Raw genomic sequence first — 24338 nt, 5'->3', positions numbered from 1 at the left:
AGGGCTATTCTCTGCCTTTCCTTTCTTTTCCTCCTCCCATTCTGCCAAATCAAGATTAGCTGACGTAGGATCATTTAAAATTGAAGAAATCTCACTGACATAGTCCAGATCTCGGAGGGAACTATGAGAGATTTGCAGTGGTGGTTAACAAACTGGAATTGAGTCAACGGCCGACTCCTCGCCCTTCCCCCAACCAGATCTCACAGTTGTGACAAATGCGTCCCTTCTGGGATGGGTGCTGCCATCTGGGAGAGTTGGAGATCAGGAGACACTAGTCTCCGGCGGAGTCGGGGCACCACATCAATTTGTTGGAGCCCGAGCGACTCAGTTGGCATTTAAGGCATTTCTTTCCTTTGTCAAGGGGGAAGTTAGTGCAGGTGTTCACAGACAACACCACCGCCATGTCATACTGCAACAAGGAGGGTCGGGTTCTGGACCCTTTGTCAAGAGGCCCTGCATCTCTGGACATGGCTGGAACAGCTGGGCATAACCCTGGTGGTTTAACATCTGGCAGGTTCTCTAAATGCCAGGGCGGACTAACTCAGCCGTCGATGCCTAGCAGATCACAAATGCAGTCTCCAGTCGTAGGTGGCGCAGTCTTTCAGCATTGGGGAGGTTCTTGGTTAGATCTGTTAGCCTCCGAAGAGAACGCGCAGTGTCAGCAATACTGCGCACTGAATTTTCCAAGGCGGCTATCACTCTGCAATGCCTTTCGTCGTGAGTGGAGCTCAGACCTGCTGTACGCCTTTCTACTCATACCACTCCTGCACAGGTTTCTTTAGAAGAAAAGGATTGACCAGGCCCAAGTCATTCTTATGGCTAACTGGGCAAGGAGAGTCTGGTATCCAGAGCTTCTGAAAATGAGCATTGATTCTCCGATCAGGCTGCCCCTTCGGGAGGATCTTCTGTCGCAGCAGCAGGGGAGAGGGGGGGGGGGGGGGTGCTACTCAAACCAGTCAACTCTGCGTCTCCATGTGTGAAGATTGAGCGGCGTCAGTTGATTGATTTTGACCTTCCTCCTGAAGTATGTAACATTATTTTGGTGGCCAGGCGGCCCTCCACTACAACGGTATATGCCTGCCGTTGGCAGAAATGTGTATTATACTGTACAGAAAGGTCTAGTGACCCTCTTTCTGCTTCTCTTTCCACTGTTCTTGTATTCATTCTAACCCTTGTCCAGCACGGCTCTGCATTGAGTACTCAAGGGTTATCTTTCCGCTTTTGTGTGGTTGCCAGACCAACCTGCTCTATCTAGGTCTCTAACTGTACATAGGTTTCTGAAAGGGCTGGCTCACTTGTTTCCTCACACGCCCTTTGTTATGCCGCAGTGGGGATCATAATTTGGTCCTCGCTTTTCTTGTGTGCTTCCTTCGAGCCTTTGCACAACTGTCCCCTCCGACTACATACCATCAAAACAGCCTTTCTGGTGGCAATAACATCTACCCGGAGGGTGAGTGAGTTGCAGGTGCCATCTTGCACGCCTCCCTATATGATGCACCTGTGCTTCTTTTTTGCCAAAGGTTGTGACCCCATTCCATCTGGTCAGTCCATCACGCTGCACACCTTCTTTGCTCCCCTGCATCCCTCTAAGGAAGAGGAGTTTCTGCCATCTGGACTCCAAAAGAGCATTGTCATTCTACCTTGACCGCACAAAAGAATTCTGGGTGGGCGACCAACTATTTGTGCGGTACGTGGGAGCTAAGAAGGGGTGGGTAGTGCAATAAAGGGCCATCTCTCGCTGGGTCGTTCTCTGCATTAAGATCTGTTATGCCTGGCTAAGAAGCAGCCCCCTTAGGGATTAAAGGCCTATTCCACCTGGGGAAAGGCTGAAACTATGGCCTTGGCTCGGGGTGTCCCAGTCCTGGACATCTGTCAGGCAGCAACGTGGGCATCTTTGCCTGGACAGTCTGGTTCGTAGGGACGATCATTTTGCCCATTCAGTCCTGCAGAACTTCCTAGTTTAAGGTATTGGTCCGCAACCCTCTGCCGGGATAGTATGGCTTGGGTATCTAATTCAAAGGTAAGGAATCTGCAGCTAGAAGTCTCTATCAGATGAACTAGTTACTTACCTTCGGTAGCGCATTATCTGGTAGAGACTCTAGTTGCAGATTCCTTACAGCCCCACCTTCTGCCCCCATGCTTTGCAGATTGGTTTTGTTAGGGCTAGGGTTACTCTCCTTTTCAGGACCCTAGTTTTGTACACTACGAAGTCAGTTACTTCGTGGTTCTGCGCTTCTGGCGTGGAAAAACATAAGTACTAACGTCAGCGCACCTGGGTGGCACCTATACAGGTGACCGCAATGTTATAACCGCCGCCGATTAATTCATGTGGAGCACAATGGATCCACTCAACTGCTCACGTAAGGGGTTTTGCTCGAGCAAAAGTTTATGGATCCAGCCTGACGTCTGGGAAATTCAAAGGTATGGAATATGCAGCAACATAGTCTCTACCAGATAATGCGTTACCAAAGGCAAGTAACTTTTTCAACAAAGCCCATGTGGCCATGTCACCATGTCACAACCCCTGTCAGGCCTCCATTGTTTATTCTAGTTGGATAGCGGAGTCGCCAACCATATAAATAACAAATAAGACATTTGCGCAGTGAGCTTTATAATTGGTACTAAATGTTCAAGGTTTCATGATAATGTACCCACAAAGTAGAAATTTAAGCAATGCAGATTCATAGAATGTTATCCTGCATAGACACGCACGTCAATGTATGTCAAAAGTTATTGTGTGTAAAAAAAAAAACAACAAAAAAAAAGAAGGCAACTTAAGAAAAGCGAGCGTGTAAATGGTGTTTCTGCTAGGTCTATCCTGACCACATGACACCCACTCCTTGGACGGAAGTTGAGAAAGCTATCTCCAGACAAATGCTAAAATATATGTGCCAATCAATGTAAAAGATCCCTACAAATCTAAAAAGCATCCTACTTCTTTAAAACAAAGAGTTTACTGAAAGCTTTTAAAATCAATTTAAAAGCAGTTTTGTATTAAAAACTAAAAAGCCAAATAAAAATTGTCCCACGACTCGAAACTGCCAGATTGGTTGTGTTCCAAGAGGTAGACAGCGGTGTGGAATTTAATAAAAAATCTACTTGTCCTGTAACAAAATCCACTTGTCCCTTTGGTGCCGTGTAGTGCGGTGACAAATTATTGCAGCAATCTCATTATATAAGAGCTCTGATGTAGCCTCTTATTATGCCAGGCCTCATACCATAGTAGTGCTTGAATACTTGCAATCGCCTTATGTTGACACGTTTCCGCAGATCTACATACTGGGGCTGAAGGTAGTGGTAAGCAATAGTTCCAGGATTAGACTGCCCTTTGAGTCTGAGCAAACCTACTAACTTGCATGTTTTAAGGGTTTTCAACAACTCTTCTCTAATCTTTTCCCATACTGATAAATGTTGGAAATTTACTCCTGACATGGCAGACGTAAACCTACTTCCAGAGTTGGGAAATAAGTGGTTGGAGGGAAAGTGAAATTGTGAACACTCAGATTTTTGCATGAGCCAATCTACACATGCATATTTGCTCATGCTAAAATGCAGTTCACAAATATTTTCTGGGAGTACTATTTCTTGTCCTACTTCTGTAAATTCTTGGGAATTTACAAAAGCCATATGGCTGCACTTAATACAAGGGCATATACCAAGGGTGCACTTTTAAGACTTTATTTAATAATTGAGCCCCTAATTTGGTCTGGCATTGACCATGACCTTTTGTGTTTATTAAAATTCAGTCTCTCTCTCTGTATCACCTGGCTTCACTATGAGTGACAACATTCTGCTCTTTCACGAGGAGCATATCGGCACACAAAGTAGTTTTGTTTAGTGCCAGTAACTACTGTGGCACTGTGTGCTTTTTGACACCAAAAACAATTTTTAATTTTGCTAATCCTTGTTATAATGGTCAGGGCCTGGCAGCTCCCACACCAATAAGGTTTTACAAAAACCATGTCAAAACAATTCACACTTTGACAAAACTAAGAAAGCTGACCACCAATTTTAGACCTACTGGCTTTGTCAATGCTGGTTTAGTTTTTAAAAAAACTTTTGTTTCCCATAATCTTATTGAAACTGGCGACAATGATTTTCCATTATGAATATTTTTGGGAGATACTAGCATGTATCAACACGTCACTAAATGATGCTGCAAAGAAATGGTACCTGAAATTTTACAGTAGGTTAGCGAAATGTTTTCCCTGCTTTCATTTTATTTTGAAAGCAAAGAATCATCATCAATCTTGCTTTCAAGCTTTTGCAAATATTTGCATCCAATCAGAGAGCATTCTGGGAGCATTATACACAGCCTCATATGGCTTAACTTTGAAAATGTGTGTACACATTTTTACACTGCAACCACTGTCAGTAGTGCAGTCAGAGCTTACAACATTTACTTAGAGCGCTCACTCTAATAATAAAGGCTTTCAATTAATGAACCATAAATACAAGTTTGAACAGCATTAACATATGGCCAAAAATATTACCTTAACTGCAGACAGTGCCCTTCCCTGATCCATATTGTGGCACGGCAAACTGGCAGCTAAAGGGTTTTTGCTGCAGGGGGTTGGGCCTACTTGTCCCAAGGGCAAAACACACATGAAAACTTGTTGCCCTTGACCCCAAACAATATGTCCAGGGCGTCGGGCTATAGGAATTTCACATCCCTGACGGTAGAGGAACCATTTCTGTTCCCAGCAGACGATGATCCAAGAGTCACTCATCGAATCGGATTCATGGAGAAAAAATGTCCCCATCCATCCGGTCTATCAGCCCTCGAAGGAGAAGTAGTCAGTGCAAGATCCGCAGTAGCCGAGCCAAGATCCAGATCACTAGGAACAGATTGCTCCCACATTGCTAAGGGGACCTAGTCGAACGTTGGTTTGTGTATGTGGCAGGGAGCCTTCAAACCAATATAGATGTTCTTGGTAAGTTAAGGGTACTTCTAGAGCTTCATAAGCTTTGTAGTTGCTAGGTACTGTATCGGCAGTGTATGTATTAAACAATCTTTTAGTTGTATTGACTGCTGGGTATGTAACCCATGAATAGAATACCTCTGCCCTAAATGCTTTGTGAGCCTCCACCTCGGAGGTAATGTCTCCACGTGTCTGGGACAGACCACGTTTCAACATTTGTGCAACTGCATGTTTGCAGTTACCTGTAATGTTGGTAACTGTTTGGTCGGTTTCAGACATTTGAATGCGTAGAATCCGAGAGGGGTACCCTTATGCGGAGATCATTTGAAAGGTTCAAACTTGATCAACCTACATTACATACATAGGGAAAAATCCTCCTCAGCAAATTAGGTAAACTCTAGTACTAACAAAGGCTCCTGTTAAGAGATGAGATGTTGTCTTTGGGTACACAAAAGATAATTACTCAGATGATCCATTAAACGAGAGCCTGAACGGCACCATGCAGTACGGCTTGTACCTCCCTCAGTATAACTGTGCGTTTGTCGGACAACATAAACGTCAGGATTGTGTCAGACTGATTCCGTGCACACCCTCATAATATGTTGTTCTATGTCCCTACTATCCACAGTGCACCATCTGTACCCCTAACCCTACAGGGCAACTAATGTGTGCAACTTTAGAACATGACAATCCTGAACCATCCACCCCAGCCCCCCCCCCCCCCTGTTGGACTTTGCCCTTTTTGCAGGGTCATCCCTGAACTTTTTGCCTTCTTTCTGTATTTTGTCGGACCTGTTTTTGTTGGTTGTAGGACTCTGGGCACTGCTGATCAGTGCTAAAGTGCATGTGCTCTCCCTATTATAAATTGATGTATGGATTAGTGACTCCATGATTGGCTTGATTGGTTTACTTGTCAGACCCTAGTACAGTGCACTGCGTGTGCCCAGGGCTTGTAACCAATGCTGCTGGTGGGCTTGCAGCACTGATTGTGCCACCCACCGGAACAGCTTGTAAAGTGTGTTTCAGGTCTGCCATTGCAGAGCCTGTGTGCAGTCTGGTACTGCCATGCTGACTGGGCAAGTGCACCCACTTGCCAGTCCCTAAACCTTCTCTTTTATACATATTAGTCACCCCTATGGTAGGCCCAAGGGCAGGGTGCATTGTAGGTAAAAGGTAGGACATGCCCTGGTGTGTGTGACATGTCCTAATAGTGATTTACAACCATTTTCGTTTTTCACTATTGCAAGGCTTTCTGTTCTCCATAGGCCGGAATGGGCAGTTTGATTATTACATTTTCATAATCCTATCTGACTCGGAACATGGTAGATATTAGAGTTTAGTATGCCTGAACTCAGAATGATAAAATACATCTTTTAGTGAAGTTGGTTTTAACATTCTGTGTTTGAAAATGCCACTTTTAGAAAGTAGGCATTTTCTTGTCTAACCATCTAAACCTGTCTCAGCTAGGCTGTGTATTCCTTGTCTGGAGTTTGTGACAGAGGCTGGAGGATTCCAGGAGACCGGGTGAGTCAGCACAAGGCTGAATAGAGAGATCTTCATCTAGATGGGTGGGCGGGGTTGCACCTGGGACCTGAATAGGGCTGGGCCTTCCCTCCACAATGCTGGCTCCACCTCCTGTGGTGCGTCTGATGTCTCTGCCCTGCACTGTGAAAGGAAAGGAGACATGTCAACTAAGAGCTCCAGGACTGACCAGAACTGGTTTGGACTAGGCAAAGGCCCCCCCCGCCTTCAGAGAACAAAGGGAAAAGGAGTATAAATATTGGGACCCAGACCCAAGAACTTTAGATATCTTCTGGGAATCATGACGAACCTTTGCTGAGGAGAAGAACAAGGAAGCTGATGGAGGAGACTACCCCTTTGCTGTGTGTTTGGGGGTTGGCCTGCAGTGGTTGCTTCATTACCAAAGAGAGGAGAAAAGGACTGAGTGTGCTTTCTATCAACTTGTAGAAGAATCTCCAAGGACTTGAACTAGAGCTTGCCTCTTGCCTGAAGTCTCAGGGATACAAGACTTCACCAACTAGCTCCCCCCTGAATTCCCTTGCTGGGAATTGAAGTGCCTACTGTTGTGCTGGGCCTTCTGAGAGACTGCGTGTCGCTGGGAGCTGGAAGCCCGATGTAACAACGAGAAGCGTGTCGCTGCCGCAGCCGCAGTCATCGCATCCTCTGTCATCTGCGCATCGCCGGAGAAGTGGGACGCTGCCACAGAGGTCATCATCGCATCACCGGAGAAGCGCGTCGCAGGGCCTGTCGCTGCTCCAAAGTTCGAGTCGCCGTCAGGCGTGCATGCTTCACACCAGCATTGTCGCATCGCAACCCAGACGCTATTTTGTCGCATCGCACCGGAGAAGAGTATCGCATCGAGGTGCCAGCGTGTCGCATCGCACCGGAGAGCAGTAAGAAATTGATGCATCAACTCCCCACACAGTAAGGAAGCGAGCATCAACTCCCCTGCGCAGCAGTAAGGAACCGACGCATCACCTTCCCTGTGACCCTTTTGTTTTTTTTTACATTTAAGCATCTAAGGTACATTGAGATTAAAGTCTTGCATTTACAACTTGAGAGACTGAGCTATTTTATAACATTTGAGAGACTATTTTTGAGTACAGTATTGTGGATTTTTGTCGTTTGGTCTTGTGTTACGTCTATATAAAAATACTTATTTTTATAATACAACCTGTGTGGTGTCCATTTGTAGTGTTGTCACTGTATTACTGTATGGGTTCACAAATGCTTTATACACTGCCTCAAAGATAAGCCTGCCTGCTGGTGCCAAGCTACCAAGGGGGTGAGCAGGGGTTATTTTAGTAGTGAAGCCCCTTACCCTAACTAGACGCAAGGGTCCCTATTTGTCACATGTACCTACCTATGCCAACTAGAAAGCCCCAAATCTAACACTTCCCTCCCCCAACCCCTCCCCAAGGAAATTGTGGTAACAGATCCAGAACCACTTAGTTTGGACTCTAATACATACCTACAAGGCCCTCCACAACACTGGACCCCAATACCTCAACAACGGCATCTCCTTCCATGCCTTCAAGGACTCCTGGAACAAACTCCCCATTCACCTCCAGTGAAGCCAGACATTGCACCAATTCAGGAAGGACCTGGCTCTTTGAATGACCCCAACAGAGCTGCTCACACCCATCCCCAGCACCTTGAGACCCTAACGTGTCAGTAGTGCGCTTTTCAAAACCCTGATTGATTTATTGATCGAATCTTGCATAAAATACATGCTCTGCAATGATTAGTAGAATGAAACCACTTTGGGTAATTAGCATCACAAGAACAATGAAAAGAAATGAGCATGTCTACCATTGTGTTGGGTCATCTGCCAGATCTCTGCCAGGTTGACCAACTCCCTGTTACCTATGGGTAAGTATCATTAGGCTGCCTGTCTTGGTTTGAAGCTAGACATCCCTCGTGTTGGTACGCAGGAATCAGCCGAGCTGTAATTCCACCATAAAGTGACCTTGCTGTGTCAGCTGAGTGCTCTTGTGCCTGCACAAGGAAGTGGTTGTGTAGTTATAATAACAAAACCCATGTGGCCATGTCATAACCCATGTCAGGCCACATTTGTTTATTCTAGTAGGATAGCTGAGTTGTCCACTGGAAAAATAACAAATATGACATTTGCACAGTGAACTTTATTCCTCGTACTAAATGTTCAAGGTGTCGTGATAATGTGCCCATGAAGAATGTAAGCAATGCAGATTCAGAGAATATTATTTTGTATTGACACGCAGGCAAATGTATGTCAAAAGTCCTCATGTGTAAAAGAGAAGGCAACTTAAACTGTGGTGCTTCTGGCAGGCCTATCCTGACTATGTGACACTGGGAAGTACGGACTACTGTTTAACAGGCAGTAATTGGTGTGTACTGTCAGGCAATTTTTTAGATTACTCCTCAGGTCGGAGACTTGTTTGAAAACCTTTCTCCATAGCAGTGCTCCTGCATACTGCTAGGTGCTGCGGAAGGGACAACGGAGCCGCATATCAACACCACACCTGTAAGCCTACATCAGTTCTTTTCATGCCTTCCGACGTGGGTCCGGAACTCCGCTCCCAACTTTGTTGAGTTTTCGATGACTGACTTCTGAAATGATTTCACCAGTGTGCTAGAAAGCAGTGTCCTCACTGTGACTGCAGAAATCAGTTGTTGGTCGTGGACCTGCACGAGGTGTATCTTTGGTTCTTGGGCTCCGACCATAACTCTTTCCTGCAATAAGTGCACCCGGCGGTGATCCAACACCAGGAAGGAAAGCTGTATGTCTCCGAGCATAAGAAGGTGCAGTCTCTAGGCTGTTCCAGAAACCACTCCGCTTCACAGTCCTAGTCTTCCACCACTCTTACTTCAAAAGAAGGCACAAGGGCGTCACTATGTTAATGGCATCCCTTCAAGGTCACCAGCCACAGAACATATTCCTCACCTCGTCCTGATGTGCCCACAGCAGATAGAGGTTTTTAAAGATGCCTTTCTGCACATTTTCATGGGTTTTCTGCTCACTCGTTAGCTATGGTGGTCTAGAGAGCAGCTTAGGCACTAGAATTACAACTTCCATTTGTTGCTATCAAAGCCAACATCCTCCTGGAGATCTTTTCATATTTGCCTTCCTTTAATCTGTGATCCATTAGATTACACACATGGGTCTTACAGATTTGAAAATGTCTACGACCTACCTTTTCTCTTTGTCATCCGTATTCCTTCCACACTAGAGCAGATTTTTGATGCGCACCTATCCATTATGTTAAAGGAGATATGGCTGTTGCACTCCAGAGGTGCAATTGAAAGGGTTCCGGACTCTGAAAGAGGAGAGGAATGTAACTCTTTATTTCCTCGTTCTGGAGAAGAACTTGGTCTTCTGATGGATACTTCTAACGGCAGATTCCTCATCATGGGAATTTTTATACGTACCAGACTGATTTTAGAAGGTTCTCACAGCAACTCCCGCACAGTCTGCAGCTGGCATAATTTGGCTCTGTGTCTTTGTGCTGCATGCTGCATAAAATATTAATCCCCAGTCACAGATCTGGGTTTAATCCATCGTTATTTTGCTCGCCACGCCATTCCAATTTGGACACAGCCATATGCAAATGAGCCTTTACCCTGTTCTCCATGGGAATAGTCCAGCCCAAACTGCCAGGCCAGGTCGTCCTCGGACTGGAAAACAGGCATCCTGGGACCGGTTTTGCGAGATCACCCCTCATCAGTAGGCTAGTTTGAAACCAAACTGATTTGCATTTGGCTGCATCCAAAACGGGGGTCGTGTGGTGAGCAAAAAAATAGATGGATTATACCCAGATCTCTGACTGGCGGTAAATGTTTAATTTGTTCACCATTCCATCCTTCATATGTTCTTTTTTGCTTTTGAAACTCTTGCCAAGAAGCAGCCTCTTGAAGGCTTAAGGGCTCATTCCAGAGCTAAGGCTACTACCACGGCGTCGCAATATGGTGATCCAGTCCTTGACATTTGTCAGGCAGCAACGTGAGCATGGCTGCACACATTTACCAAACACTACTGACTGGACAGTCCAGGCCGAAGGTACAACCTTTTTGGCCGCTTTGACCTGCAGGACTTCCTAGTCTAAACTTGTCCGCAGTCCCTTCTGCAGGGATGGTATTGCTTTGGTATCTATTCAAAGGTAGAGAATCGGCGGCTAGATGTCTATATCAGATCGACCCAACTGCTTAATTTTGGTAACACCTTATCTGTTAGAGACCTGATCTAGCCGCAGATTGCTTACCGACTCACCCATCCTCCCTGCAGAGTCAAGGCTGTTCCCTTTCAGTGCCCTAGTTGATTAAAGTAAACCAATGTCAGTGCACTTCACGGCTCCACGCTCCTGGTGTGGAAAGTCTAGAAAAGTAACTGACGTCAGCAAACCGATGTGGCGCATATATAGGTGATGCGGACTTCACAATGGCGGGGCCGATGCCAATGATGTCACACAGATCCGACTGATGCCACCTACCGGTGCACAAGGGTATTGCTCGATTTCAAGAAAAATCTTCCCTATCCAGTCCAGCGCCTGGGAAATTCAAAGGTAGGGAATCTACAGCTAGAACAATTCTCTACCAGATAAAGTGTTACTGAAGGTAAGTAACTTGTTTATTAATACTTGTGGTGGACTACCATCCACCCAAACAAAAAAAATCTCACACACTGTATGCTGATGTGCTAGATAGATGTACAAGCATAGTGAGTCAGTTTGATATTTAATACAGTGAAGGCTGTTTTCCAAGAGCTAACCGGGTCACCGATTTGTTCAAGTAATACCATTGACGAGAATGTTAAAGTATTACTGTACATTAAACTTAGATGTTCTGTACCTGGTATATAGTGTGTATTCATACATGTTTTTTAATCTTTATTGTTTTTTAGGTATAAGATTATTGAACTTCTCTTCTATTTGGCAATGGGTTTTTCTCCTGCCCTAGTAGTCACATCAATGGTAAGAACCCGAAATGTTAATATGAATCTGAGCTCAGAGTCTAGATACAAGATGAAAGTTAATAATCAAATATTGTTTTGTGTATTCTCTTCCTCCTCGCTTCCTCATTCATGTGATGATTTTGTTGCTTAACCATTTCATTTAAATATTTAGTATAGTTTGACAAACTAAAAATAGTAAGCTCATACACAGACAAGTGTGAGTACACATAAAGCACAGGCTATTTTTTAAACATATGAAGTTAGTATTGTTGTACTTCACCAGAGCAAATCACTAAGTTGGAAATGTTTATGTTGAAATTGTACCATAAAACACCCAACGGTAAAAAATCCCATTCACATGCCTTCCGAATGCATGCATATAAAATAAATATATAATTTTCTTTCCAGACTACTTTAGAAATAAAAATTATTTTTCGTATGCAAACTATATTGAATGAATTTCATTAGTTTTGATTAAATATGAGCTATTAAATCTATTTAAAACTGTCTGTAGTGAGAGTTTAAGTGACAATAGGAATATTTCACAATCCTTCTTTAAAGGAAAAAAAATTAAGAAAGCTTGTGTAATGTTACCATGTAGGCAGGGACTTCCTTACTGCTCCTTTAAGAAAGCCAGCTGCAACAGTATCCCATCATCCCCTGGAATGTCTTGTTGCCTCACTTCTCTTTTCACTCTCCTGGACTCAGAAACTCTCAGAACTGGTGCTGACTATTCTTCACCTTTTTGAAGAGAAAATCATTTTAAACAATTTTATTGGTGGGGGGATTCACACATCCTCCTTTCGGGGAAGAGTGATTTCCTACCCTTTTATGGCAGAGTATCACCGTTTTCATTTTTATTACTCTTGAGCACAAGATTATGTTCCCAGTGGACGTTGAGCTGTACAATTAAAGTATTTCCAAGATATAAGGCCTTATGTAGAGCTTGGTGAATGGGATCCTCTGTCAAAAATGTAGCAGATATCCCATCCATTGTATGAAAAGTAGCCCATGACCTGTTTTTGATGGAGTATCCCATCTTCCAAACTCTAAGCAAGGGCCTTGGTGTGGAGAAACCCTACTACTTTTCTTAAAGTACAAAATGATCCCGACGAACAGAAAGGTAGGTCAGAGATAGCCTTGATTCGGTATTACAGTCTGACCTGCACTGTCATCCCTGAGCCCACATAAGGCTTGTTCATTTACATGGCAGATTACCTATCCACCAATCCCAACTGCTCTCCTTTGCAGCAGTACTGTAACATTTCACGGATAAACTCTAAGAACTCACTCAGGTCAGCCCCAATCCGAGATAGAGTCCGCCCTGGTAGTACCATCTTACTAGGGTGGGACGTGGTGGCAAATGATGAAGCATGTCACATTACGTGAGTAAGCCATCCTTGTCCACTTCTTGGAATTGCCTAGAGATTGGGGATATAGTAGGTTGCTGGTGACAGGGACCGCTCCAGGTCCCTCATAATGACTCGCTAAGTAGCCAAGCCGGCAGATAGAGGAGCCCAGAGGGTATCACGCCTATTTGTGTGTGTTTAACCTCATTTACACAACAACTGCCACCAGCTCTACCACTTCAGGGATTGACAGAGCAACCACCTTACACCTCCTTTTTTCTGAAAAAATGGTGATGAGGAGGCAGACTCTCTGCTTGACTCCTTTCCACTTTGGGCAATCCATCACCCTTCTAGCGTTCTTCACTCACCCCTCAAAAGAGGAGGAGAGACTTGTTTGTCTGGACCCCGATAGAGCTTTAATCTTTTACTTTTTTTTCACCACTGATCATTGGGTGGACTATCAGCTTTTTGTGATTTTCTCTGGGGCAAAGAAAGAGAAGGCTGTGCAGAAGAGGACCCTGTTGAGGTGGATTGTCCTCTGAATTAAGCTCTGCTATGCAGCTACCAAGAAACCGCCTCAGTAACGACAGAGGGTCCAGGCTACCACCACTGTGTTGGCATGCATAGTGCCTTCAAGGCTCCAACGTTGGTGTTGGTGCATATGTTCATAAAGCACTACTGCTTGAACAGTCCGGTCCGAAGGGAATAACATTGCGCCCATTCGTTCCTGCACAATGTTTTAAGTAGAGCCCCCTCTACAGACCCTTCAAATTGGGTCTGTACAGCTGTGGCATCTATTCTAAGGTGACGATTCTGTGGTTAGTAGTATCCATCAGAAGAACACATCACTTAACCTTTGGTGAATGCTCTGTCTAACCGCAGATACCTAAACGCCATCTCATCTCCCCTTTCTCCAGAGTGACCTCTTCTGTAACATCTAAAAAGAGGGGCCTCTTTTGTAACATCTAAAAAGGTCCAACAAATGTTTCGCGTTCAGCATCGGAGGACATGGATACAGTCTAGCAAGAAACTAACGCAAAAGCAAAGGGGTTGTACTTGTATGCAGCTCCACTCCACTACTTTCGGGGGAATACAGAGCCAAAGCGGCACAGTGCTACCTAGCGGTGGGCTTGAACATTGCTGAGTGTTCCCAGATCCAGTCTGGCACCGGGATAGTGGTCTTCGGTGAAGAACCTGCAGTTAGATGGAGTACCCACCAGAAATAGCTTTACCAAACATAATTAACTGGTTAATTACGGAGTCCATGCCCAACATGCGAGAACCATCTTCACATAATTCTGTCTTAAATCATTTATTTCTACCTCAGCTTCCAACCTTTGAACCCTTTAGTCTGATGAAATCTGTAGCCTGGCTGACAAAATATTAGCCTATTTCTCATAAAGCTCCAGCACCGCTGCAGGTCGTAGAACAGCTCCTCACTACTCTTGGTACTTCACAAGGTAGGTGGCACCCTCCATTTAGGATTTTATTTTTCACCCTGTTCAGCATGCCATTAACACCTTGCATCTAAAATGAGCATTGAAAAATCCAAAAGGTCTGCCCTTGGCAGGCTGGTGTTTTGGCAGTTCTTTAAAAAATATTTTATTGCAAGCATACACTATAAAATGAAAAAGAAAATATTCCACCACTAAACATGGCAGCCAATCCCGTCATAGTTTCCCACTCCTGTGGGGTGAGCAGTGAAATTCTATCCGGAGGAGTGGAAAGCTGTGACCTCAGGCAGATGGGTTTTAAGTATCATACAAAACGGGTATGCACTCTGGTTCATGCACACTCTTCCACCTGTTCGTCCACTACATGTCACAACGGTTTGTCTAAACAACCTCCAACAAGAGACCTGTTCTACTGCAGAAACGAGCAATATAGAAATTTCACTCTGATCAGGTCAACAAAGGTATCTACCCAAGGTACTTTCTAGTCCAAAAGAAGTCTTTGCAAACAGTTATGGCCAATTCTGGATCTCGGATTCCTCAGCAAGTATGTCAAAAACTCAAAATTCATGATGGTTTCTCTCCATCAAATATGCCAACACATTAGAAAAAATGACTGGCTCTGCGCAGTAGACCTACAAGATGCATATTTCCATCTCCCCATAGCTCTTCATCACAGACATGTTCTAAGATTCCTAGTAGGAACACATTATTATGAATACATTGTTCTTCCTTTAGGCCTACAATTAGCTCTCCAAACCTTATCCAAATGCAAGGCAGTGGTAGCAGCCCATTTAAGAAAATGAGGATTTTTTCTGTATCCATACCTATATGAGTGGCTAATAAAAGCAAAGTCTCTTTGGAAAGCAACGAAAGACTATCAGTCACCACAAACCTTTTATCCAAGCTGGGTTTACAAATCAGTTTCTAGAAATCGACCTCCGTCCCAGTTCAGTACCTCACGTCCAGGGGGCAAAAATAGATACACAAAAGGAAAAAGTGTTTCCTTCGGAGGAGAGCGTATCATCAATCCAGATTAAATATTCACAGGTAGTGCAGCAAGTCAAACCAGTCAGATAGCATCACTTCTGGTATCAATGGTATCCTGCATGTTTATAGGCCAAATGCACAACTCTTCATGAGACCTCTACAAATATGTCTAGAGGATCAATGGTCTCAGAAAACTGGTCGTTGGGAAGATCAAATTTATCTAACAAAGTGCATGCCGATCTCTCACCTGGTGAACAAAGTCTCACAATCTACTAACGAGTCCATTTTCTGAAGGAAACTCCCTCACATGCTATATTCAGACGTCTCACTTTCAGGATGGGGTGCATATATGAACCACCTCACTTTTCAAGGGTGTAGGATCTCAAAATGAGAAGTCTTATCACATAGATTTATTAGAGCTCAAAGCTTTACATCTAGCTGTCAAGGCTTTTCTTTCGGCTCCCACTTCCAAAGATCTAATGATTCAAATGGACAATACCACTTCAATGTATTATCAACAAGCAAGGTGGAGCAAAATAAGGCAATTATCACTCCAAGCTCAGTCAGTGTGACATTAGGCACTAGCGAGAGGGTAATCACTTACAGCCTTTCACATTCCGGGAATCAAAAATGAAGAAACAGACTTCCTCGGTCAGTTTCACAAAGAAAACCACGAGTGGGTTCTCAATGAGGAGGTAGGAAACAGCATCTTCAAAGAATGGAGTGCACCAACGTTATGTTTATTTGCCACAGCGCAAAACAAAAATGCAGGTACTTCACGTCCATGGTACCAGAACCACAATCTCTGGGCAATGCCTTTTTGATCAACTGGACGATTCCGTGTCTATGCTTTTCCACCGATACGGCTCATACCATGAGTAATCCAGAAATCACGGATATCAAGCATTAGAATGGTTCTAATTATACTGGATTGGCTGAGGCAGTGGCGGTTCACAGATCTCATTCAGTTACACGATACCATGTCACAGATGCCTTCCACTCAGGCCGGATCTCCTATCTAGGCTTCAGGGCTAGATTTTACATCCAACGATCCAATCCTTTAATTTAGCAGCATGGCTCCTGAAATGACAAAATACAGCTGTTTAAATCTACCTGAAGATTGTATGAACAGCCTTAAAGAATCAAGGTGACCGTCAACACGATCAATTTATGCCCTCAAGTGGAAAAGGTTTTGTGTGTAGAGTTGAAACAATGACAATGATCTATTAATGTACAAGAGAATGTCATCCTCCTGTGTTTACTTCACTTGGCCAGGTCAGGTCTACAATTTTCTTCATTTAAGGTCCACTTAGCATCGATTACTGTTTACAGAAAATCTCCAACTCAACCATCTTTCTTCAAGATGCCTGTGGTCTAGGGTTTTTTGGAAGGACGTAAAATGTTTTCCTCCAGTTTGGAGACATTCTCCTTGGAAATTAAACTTGGTATTATCAAAGCTGATGGGGCCCCCCATTTGAACCCATCCATAAATCAACATGACAACATTTATCATGGAAATCTGCATTTTTATTGGCCACTACCCCCTGTTTGTAGGATTAGTGAGTAAGAGGCTTTGTCATCTTTGGAACCATTCACAATTTTCCATTTTAATAGAGTAGTTCTGTGTACACACCCTTCATTTTTACCTACAGTGGTCTCAGATTTTCATATTAACCAATCTATCGCACACATTTTTTCCTAACCCTACTACAGCAGCAGAAGTAACTCTGCGTTTCCTAGATGTTACGAGTGCTGAGTTTCTATTTAGACAAAACATTTCAGAAAGTCAAACTTTTTTTTTAATAAACTATGGCTCTTTAAGACCAGGCTTCGCTGCTTCGAAAGATGGATTGTTTCTTGTATCTATTTGTGCTACCAGATTGCTGTTTAACCTTTACCAGGAAAAACTACAAGAGGAAGGGCAGCAGCCACAGTTTGGGTCAGACATGTTCCAATTTTAGATATCTGGAAGGCAAATACTTGGAGAACTAAACACACCTTTACAAGACATTGTCTAGACACAGACACTCAATCCGAAGCAACATTTGGGCAGGAAACGTTGAGAAATCGGTTTAAATAGTTGAACATGTTTTTGGCTTGATAAATTAGTTTAGTGTAGTTGGGCTACTACAGCTAATGCACATAAGAGTTTTACCGCATACCTGACAGCCGTGGTACGAGGTTCTTTCCTTCAGCCTGCCACTCTATTCAACGTTTACGACTTTCAATAAAGATCCTACAATACAGAAGAAAAAGTTACATCCTTGTATTCCTAGTTCTGCATCATAGGTCTCTTCATTGAAGTCCTACACGACCATCTCTAAGAGAAAAGGCACCCCCTAATTACTTTCAGGTCTAAGCGTAGGGGGGGAACAAAACCAGCATCAATGTACATCATACCAAATAGTTTCAGAGATAATTTTATTATTTATTATATTAAATCTCTAGCAAATATTCTTTGAAATATAAAGTTTTTTATCTTTCTCTTTCTTTATGTGCACTTAATATAAAAATACATACAAATATACATGTATCATTGTCTGTACATGCATTAGCTTCAGAATTGTATCTAGTACAGTATACATTCTTTTGATAAATGTATGCATAACCCCACAATAACCTTCAATAATTAATTCTAACTAATCAAACCTACTCATTCCACCTACATTCATACATAAAAGAGATTCAGCCATATGAGGGATCCAATGTGGGTCTGGAGAGGACAGATCCTACAATTTTAGTGATGATAGGTCACATCCATCAGCCACTCCTCATAGGTGTTGTTGGTCTACGTGCGTTTTAGTGGCAAAGCCACCTCCCTCAGGACCAAGGTATATAAAATGAATCTCAAATCGAGAGGCATGGGGTTATCTGTGGAATAATCGTATAGGTATATTGTGATTGACATGTAAATGTGCTGTTTAGTAAAAATAAGCTGTTCTCCATAACCAGTGGGACGGATATTGTGTACTCCAAAGCGCACTGTATCACTGGGAAAATAGTTCTCCCGGAGAGAAGGGAAAAACTTGCCAACATGTGTACATGCCCTTAGTTCCTGTGTTAGAAACGAAATAGAAAACTACCCTGGGTTTAGGGTGAGATAGAAAAAGCCATAAGTGCGGATAAAGTGAGGAATCACAATTGTAAACCTACACCATCTGGTTAAATGTCATATAGGGTTTATTAAGCAAGAAAAGGGGAGGAAATGAGGAAAAGCAAAGTAGCTACTAAGCAACCTAATGTGAGGTAAAGCATAGTTCAAAGGGTCTTAACTACCTATGGCTAGTCAAACAGCAGTGATCACTTTCAGCAAAGATCCACGGTGTTATCGGTAGATATAACACCAGCTGCCATGAGCTAGCGAGTCAAATCTCATGAGCGAGAACGTTACTTCTGTCTGTAGAAGGAAACGCACCATACCCGAATTAGAAACTGGGGGGACCAATAAGCTATGTCAGAAAGACTACCACTCTATTGTTAGATAGCCAAAACCTCTTACCCTGTCTGGGAACTTCTATCCTGTTTATCCTTTGATATAGGTTGGCGCGGCTGAACCGGACCCCTATTGTATTCCTTATGTCGGCGGTTTCCATAAAATTTCCCAACTGGAAAGAAGTAAAATAGTATTCTTAGCCCAAACCAACTTTATTGCGTACTCGTAGAGAAGATAAATCCTACTGAGCAGGTCTTTTCTAGCACCTTCCTGTACATTGTCCTGGAAAAGTAAACTGGTATTCTCCCGCTCGATTGAGAGGAGGTACCTCTGTTTGTCTAAAACATTACTGCACAAGGGACAGAACTCTAAGAAAGCGAATGTTTCAACCCCGAAAAACAGTTCTATAACAATATGTACCATCTATACATCCATTCTTTAGCTCACTTCTGCACCTCAGGTCAGACGCAGCTATGTGCAAATCAGTCTTGAGCATGTGCCTCATGGGAACAGTCCAGCCCAACTGCAAACCAGGTCTTCCCTGAACCGGATCAAGCATCCTGGGACCGGCCCATTATCAGCCAGGCTAGCTTGAATCCAGTGGACCAGGTATGCCCAGATGTGGGTCCCGTGTTCTCCATGCCACTGGAGTCAAGCTATCCTGGCTGATGAGGGCTGAAAGCCCGAAACCGGTCCTAGGATGCTTGTTTCCAGTCCAAGGAGGACCTGGCCAGGCTGGACTCTTCCCATTGGGCGCAGGGTCAAGACTGATTTGCATATGGCTTGGTCCAAACTGGAATTGCATGGTGAGCAAAAGAAACTATGGATTTAGGCTCAGATCTCTGTACTGGGGTGAATGTATGATATTGTTCTGCATTCTGTCCATCGATTGTTCTTTTTGCATTAGCCAAACAAATAAAATATCCCTGATCTCCTCCCACTCAGTGCGGGCCCACACTATGACTAGGTTCATAGTGCGAGGAGGTTACCCTATGATGAAGCATGCCACCTTCAGGTGAGTCAGGGAAACCGTCCTATGAAACGGGCACCCCATTTGCATTCATTTTCTTCCTTTCTTCTAGACCCAGGGCTCCTATTGTGTGTTGTGATTCTGTTTTGGCAATACAACTCATGCTGTTCTTTAAACCCCGTATACAAATAGAGGGACTACGGGCTTTTTTGGGATGGTCCAGCATATGGGCCCAGAGTTAATGAAAAAATAAGTGATATGCTGTTCCTGATCAGATACAAAAGAAAGAGTCTCAGCTGGTTCCAAGACCATAGGAGGTTCAGGAATGGGAATCCATTTTATTGGAATATAGGGCCCTCACACACCCGACTGGGTGTCGTGCTTCATCATAGGGCTGCTCCTCGTCCGGTCGGTGCTGCAATACCTGACGGGCTCCCTATAAGGGGCACTTCGGCGAAGATTATTTTTCCAAAAGCCGTTTGGTGCCCTGGGGGTGAGGGGCCTAGTGAGTGTAGGTGATGGAATATGGTGTGTAAGTATATTAAAACAGTATTGGGAGTGCCAGCAACAATTTTGTTTTCTTCAATAAATGGGTCTCCTACTTTGAGTAAAATTAAAAACAAGCGCAAGGCTGAGGTAATGTCTCAGATGAGGCGCTCTTTTGTGTGTATAGTCAACATGTTTCACACCTAATCATTAATATGGGGGCGATTCGTCAGGACCTAAAAGAATTTGTTAATCTATCTACAATCAAGGTGGTGATGTGGTGAAAACTCACACTAATGACCACCCAAACAACTAATGTGTAAAGTATCTGGTAGTACTGGGTCTACCCTAATTGGGTTGTTTTCAATAGCTTCATCAGTACCCGACAGGCGGTACACAAGGAACTTCCTCATGTAGTTTGCGCTGTCTGCAACACAGCCTGTGACCTACCCTCTGCTGCCAGGGTGGGAGGTCTTTAAACACCCTCTGGCCCTTTCTTTGTGCTTTCTATGTCATAGCTTCAACTATTCTTTTACTGCATTCAGAAGGCAATTACATCGCTGACAGACTACACTGAGACATTATGGGAAATTATTTTCAGTGATTAACATTTTTCAATTACAAATCCCTCGAAGTTTAAGCATATTAAGGTGTCGGGATCCACGCAGGCTGTTGGGAAATTATTCAACGTTTTTGATTATCAATGAAGATTCTATGATTCAGAACTGGTAAGTTTCACCCAGTGATCAATTTTTCATAGTGTAAGAGTTTTGCGGAATAGGAGATATATTGCTTTTTTTTTCCATATGCAAATGCAGTTGTTGAAGGGCTGGCTGAATCTTGGCTCTCTTTTTCCTCAAAACTTTTTCAATACACAAAATTGACCACTGGGTTGAACTTACCAGATCCCTCCACTTGTTCCTCCTTATCATAAGTGTTATTTGCACCAGAGTCCCCCAAAACCCATAAAAGAACTATACAAATTGGCAGCCTGAATGTACCTTAACCCATACAAGTAGGGCAAAGTCATCCCTGTGGGGAAAGTACACTGATAGCTACTTATTGAAGACCGGGTCAAATACAGGCTTCTCTGCACCACCCACTAAGCTTATTGAGAACCCCAAATACTTGCAAAATCCAGCTGTATATTATATCTTTGAAGCCTCCAGTCACCAGCAAATTTTGCTGTGGTTGTTCATACATAAGGGAAGATCCCTGGGAGTACAGTTCCCAAGACCATGAACGGCCCTCTACCCTTATCTGAAATTAGAATGCACTTTCTAAATGGACTGACCTCACAGAGGTCACAATCGCTCATCGTCCGCACCACCCTACCTGAACAGATGTATTCGACCCACACATCAGTCATTTTCCAGGTTGAACAGTGTTGATACCTCTTCTCAGATTTAAAGTAACCAAATGCTTACAAATGGTGTTTTATGGAACTCCTGAATAATAAATAAAATACATCGAGGTTTTGCATTTGCTGTTTATAAAAAGGCTGTAATCTGGAGACCTTTTTCCTCCAAATGGGAGCTTAGTATAGGTATTTCAAAGCTTAAGGATCACTATTTCAGCCTGTGCATAAAGTCTCCCATCAACACCTCTCTAGGAATACATTCATCATAGTATTTATAATTTCCACTCTCAGGGACAGTGAGATTCAAGCATTACCTTCTTATGAACAGTCCCAGGGATGTGCTGCTGAAGTTTGTTTCTTTCTGCTTCTTATATTGACAAATTGGTGCTGTTTTTGACCTCTGGGCAGTGAGGAGCTGCTAAACAGCACCTTTCCTGCATGTGTCTGTTCCTAAACATGGTAACCATTTTGGCTAAATTAATTGGCATCATTAATTTTTCCTGAGTCCACATTAAATGTGTACAAACCACTCGGGTGGCATGTACCCTGAAGGCCACACCTAGGCTCTCATCACCTACATGAGGGGTGGAAATGTAGCATTATCCAGTATTAGGGTATCTTTCATAGATTCACATGGCTGAATCATTCCCCGTCGTCGGGATGGGAGTCCCCGGTATATAAGAAAAGTAATGTCTCACTAGACCTATAGAGAGATAGGCCAAAGGCCTCGCATTAGTAACATATCCAGGTCCTTTTGTAATGAGGACCAAACTCTAGAGATTAATCAGCTATCACCACCCTCTGGAACCTTCCTGGAAGGAGCTCTAGTCCCTCAGATTTTCTGCCGCACGTCGTGCTAAGGGAGTCTCCACTGAGCTCTGCTCAGTTTTTTTCCTTGCTTCTGGAATTCAAGTGGATTTTTCTTCACAATTACTTCTTCTGAGTGAAGTCTACTCCGTCTTCATGTCAGACACTCCTAAGAAAGGCCTTTTTAGGCCCTGTGCTTCCTGCAATAAGAAGAGACTGCATGTCGACGACCAGCATAAAGACTGCCTCTACTGTCTCTATCCGGACCATTCCTCCAAAGACTGTAAGGTATGTCGTACCTTTTCATCTAAGACTCTTAAAGAACGTGAGGGACGACTTTTAATTTGGCTGCCAAGGCTTAAGGACCAAGAATACCCCTTGTCCTCTGAGGAGAGTGAGTGCTCAACAAAGTCTTCAAGAACCTCCCAGAAAAGTTCCAGAGATGCTTCACCAGGTCCTTCTTCGCAGCCCCCTCAAAAGCAGACGCAGAAAAAGTCTTCAGAGGCACCACTTAAGGCTTTGCCACACAAGGATCCTTTGCTGAGGATTGTACACACCTTTAAAAAGCCTGCTTCAGCCCCGTCGATGACCACCTCGTCGATGGTGGCCTCGACGATGGCATTCTCATTCTACAGCTATGGGAGTAACCTCGTCGTCGACGACGACAGTCTCTACACTCTTGGGGTCGTCAGCATCTAACTCGTCGACGGCTGTTGTTACATTGTCGTCGACTATCATGATTAAAAAATTATAGTCGACGTCCAAGACTTCGTCGACGATGGTGACTTTGTCGACGGGGACTTCGTCGACGCTACCTTCATCGACGCTATCATCGGTTGTGTCCATTGGTGTTTCCTCGTCTTCGACTATACCGGCGACGGCCACGTCGACGACAAAATCAACGGTGGACAGTGCATATGTTCACCTCAAGGTCACTAAAAGAAAGCGGACTCCTTCCCTTACATCACCAAGCAGGGTCCAGCTGTTACCTCCGTCTCACCTTTTGGACGAGAGGATTCAGATGAGGGCAGCATGTTCAGGGCTGCAACAAGTCCCTCTGAACTTCATGTAAAGTACCAGGAGGGCTCCGACTATGATGTGCAAGACGCAGATGATCAGGCATATTATCCAGACGACAGCCATGTTCGCCAACAACCCATGGTTTGTCTCCCTGCGTCTTTGGTTTCTGACCTCCAATTTTTGATTTCGGACTACAAGCAGAGGTTCCCTACTTCTGCTCCGTCTTGTACTCCAGTTCTCTCTCCGCCTCCACGGTTACAGGTTCCACCTCCGCCTCCACCGGCTATACCTGTTACGTTACCACCTCCCCCTTCCACGGATGATGAGGAGGATGACCACCAAGAGGAGGGAGAAGTTCATGATTCCCAATCAACTCATGATGAGTGGGACATCCCTTTTCCGGCATCTCCAGTGCCTCCTCAAGCAGATTTGCTTCCTGAAGATATTGGGGGTTTTCACAATGTTTTGGAAAGGGCTGCACAGCGTTTCCAAATCCCTATGCCTTCTTACCAGCAGGACTGTTTCTTGTATGACTTCAAGGAACCTTTTAAGAAATCTGTGCCGATCATAGACTACATCTGGGATCAAGGCATTAAAATCATGCAAAATCCTTCTAAGGTCCCTCCAGTGTTGCCTCGTTTGGATAAAAAGTGCAGAGCTCCAGACACCGCTCCAGCCTGTCTTACCGGACATCCCAAGCCTGATTCCATCATGACTCAGGCAGCTCAGCGGAGATCTAAAAACCCTTCTGATCCATTTTCAGCCCCTCCGGATAGGGAGGGAAGATGCCTGGACAACATTGGTAAGCGTTTTTCTTCCATGTCTGCATTGACAGTGTGTGTCTAATTCCTTAGCGTTGTTGGGGTGCTACAACAGGCAGATGTGGTTGGACATTGCATCATAATTGGAGGCCCTGCCGGACGACTCTAAAGTGGAGGCAAAGAAGATTTTGTTGGAGGGCGAACTTTCAGCTTCCGAAATCATCGATTGTGCGATGGATATCACCTCTACTGGTTTCTGCCAATTGGCAGGGGCTGCGGCCCTCCGCCGTCAAGGTTGGCTTAAGGCGACAACATTCCGACCGGAAATCCAGACTAAG

At 44.1% G+C, this 24338-nt stretch overlaps 1 protein-coding gene across 4 annotated transcripts in view; it reads left to right on the top strand.

The window, feature by feature from the left end:
* MMD (monocyte to macrophage differentiation associated) overlaps window positions 1-24338 on the top strand; it is a 157841-nt gene that overhangs the window by 80923 nt on the left and 52580 nt on the right. For all 4 annotated transcript variants that reach the window (XM_085617166.1, XM_085617165.1, XM_085617167.1 and 1 more), the window contains exon 7: window positions 11323-11392. In XM_085617166.1, the coding sequence (XP_085473292.1) occupies window positions 11323-11392 (70 nt within the window). The remainder of the gene's footprint in view (window positions 1-11322; window positions 11393-24338) is intronic.

Source organism: Triturus cristatus, chromosome 7 (genome assembly GCF_964204655.1).
Source record: "Triturus cristatus chromosome 7, aTriCri1.1, whole genome shotgun sequence".
NCBI classification, from domain to species: Eukaryota; Metazoa; Chordata; class Amphibia; order Caudata; family Salamandridae; genus Triturus; species Triturus cristatus.
Note: the sequence above shows the minus strand (reverse complement) of the source record. Positions and strands in the feature narration are given on the sequence as shown.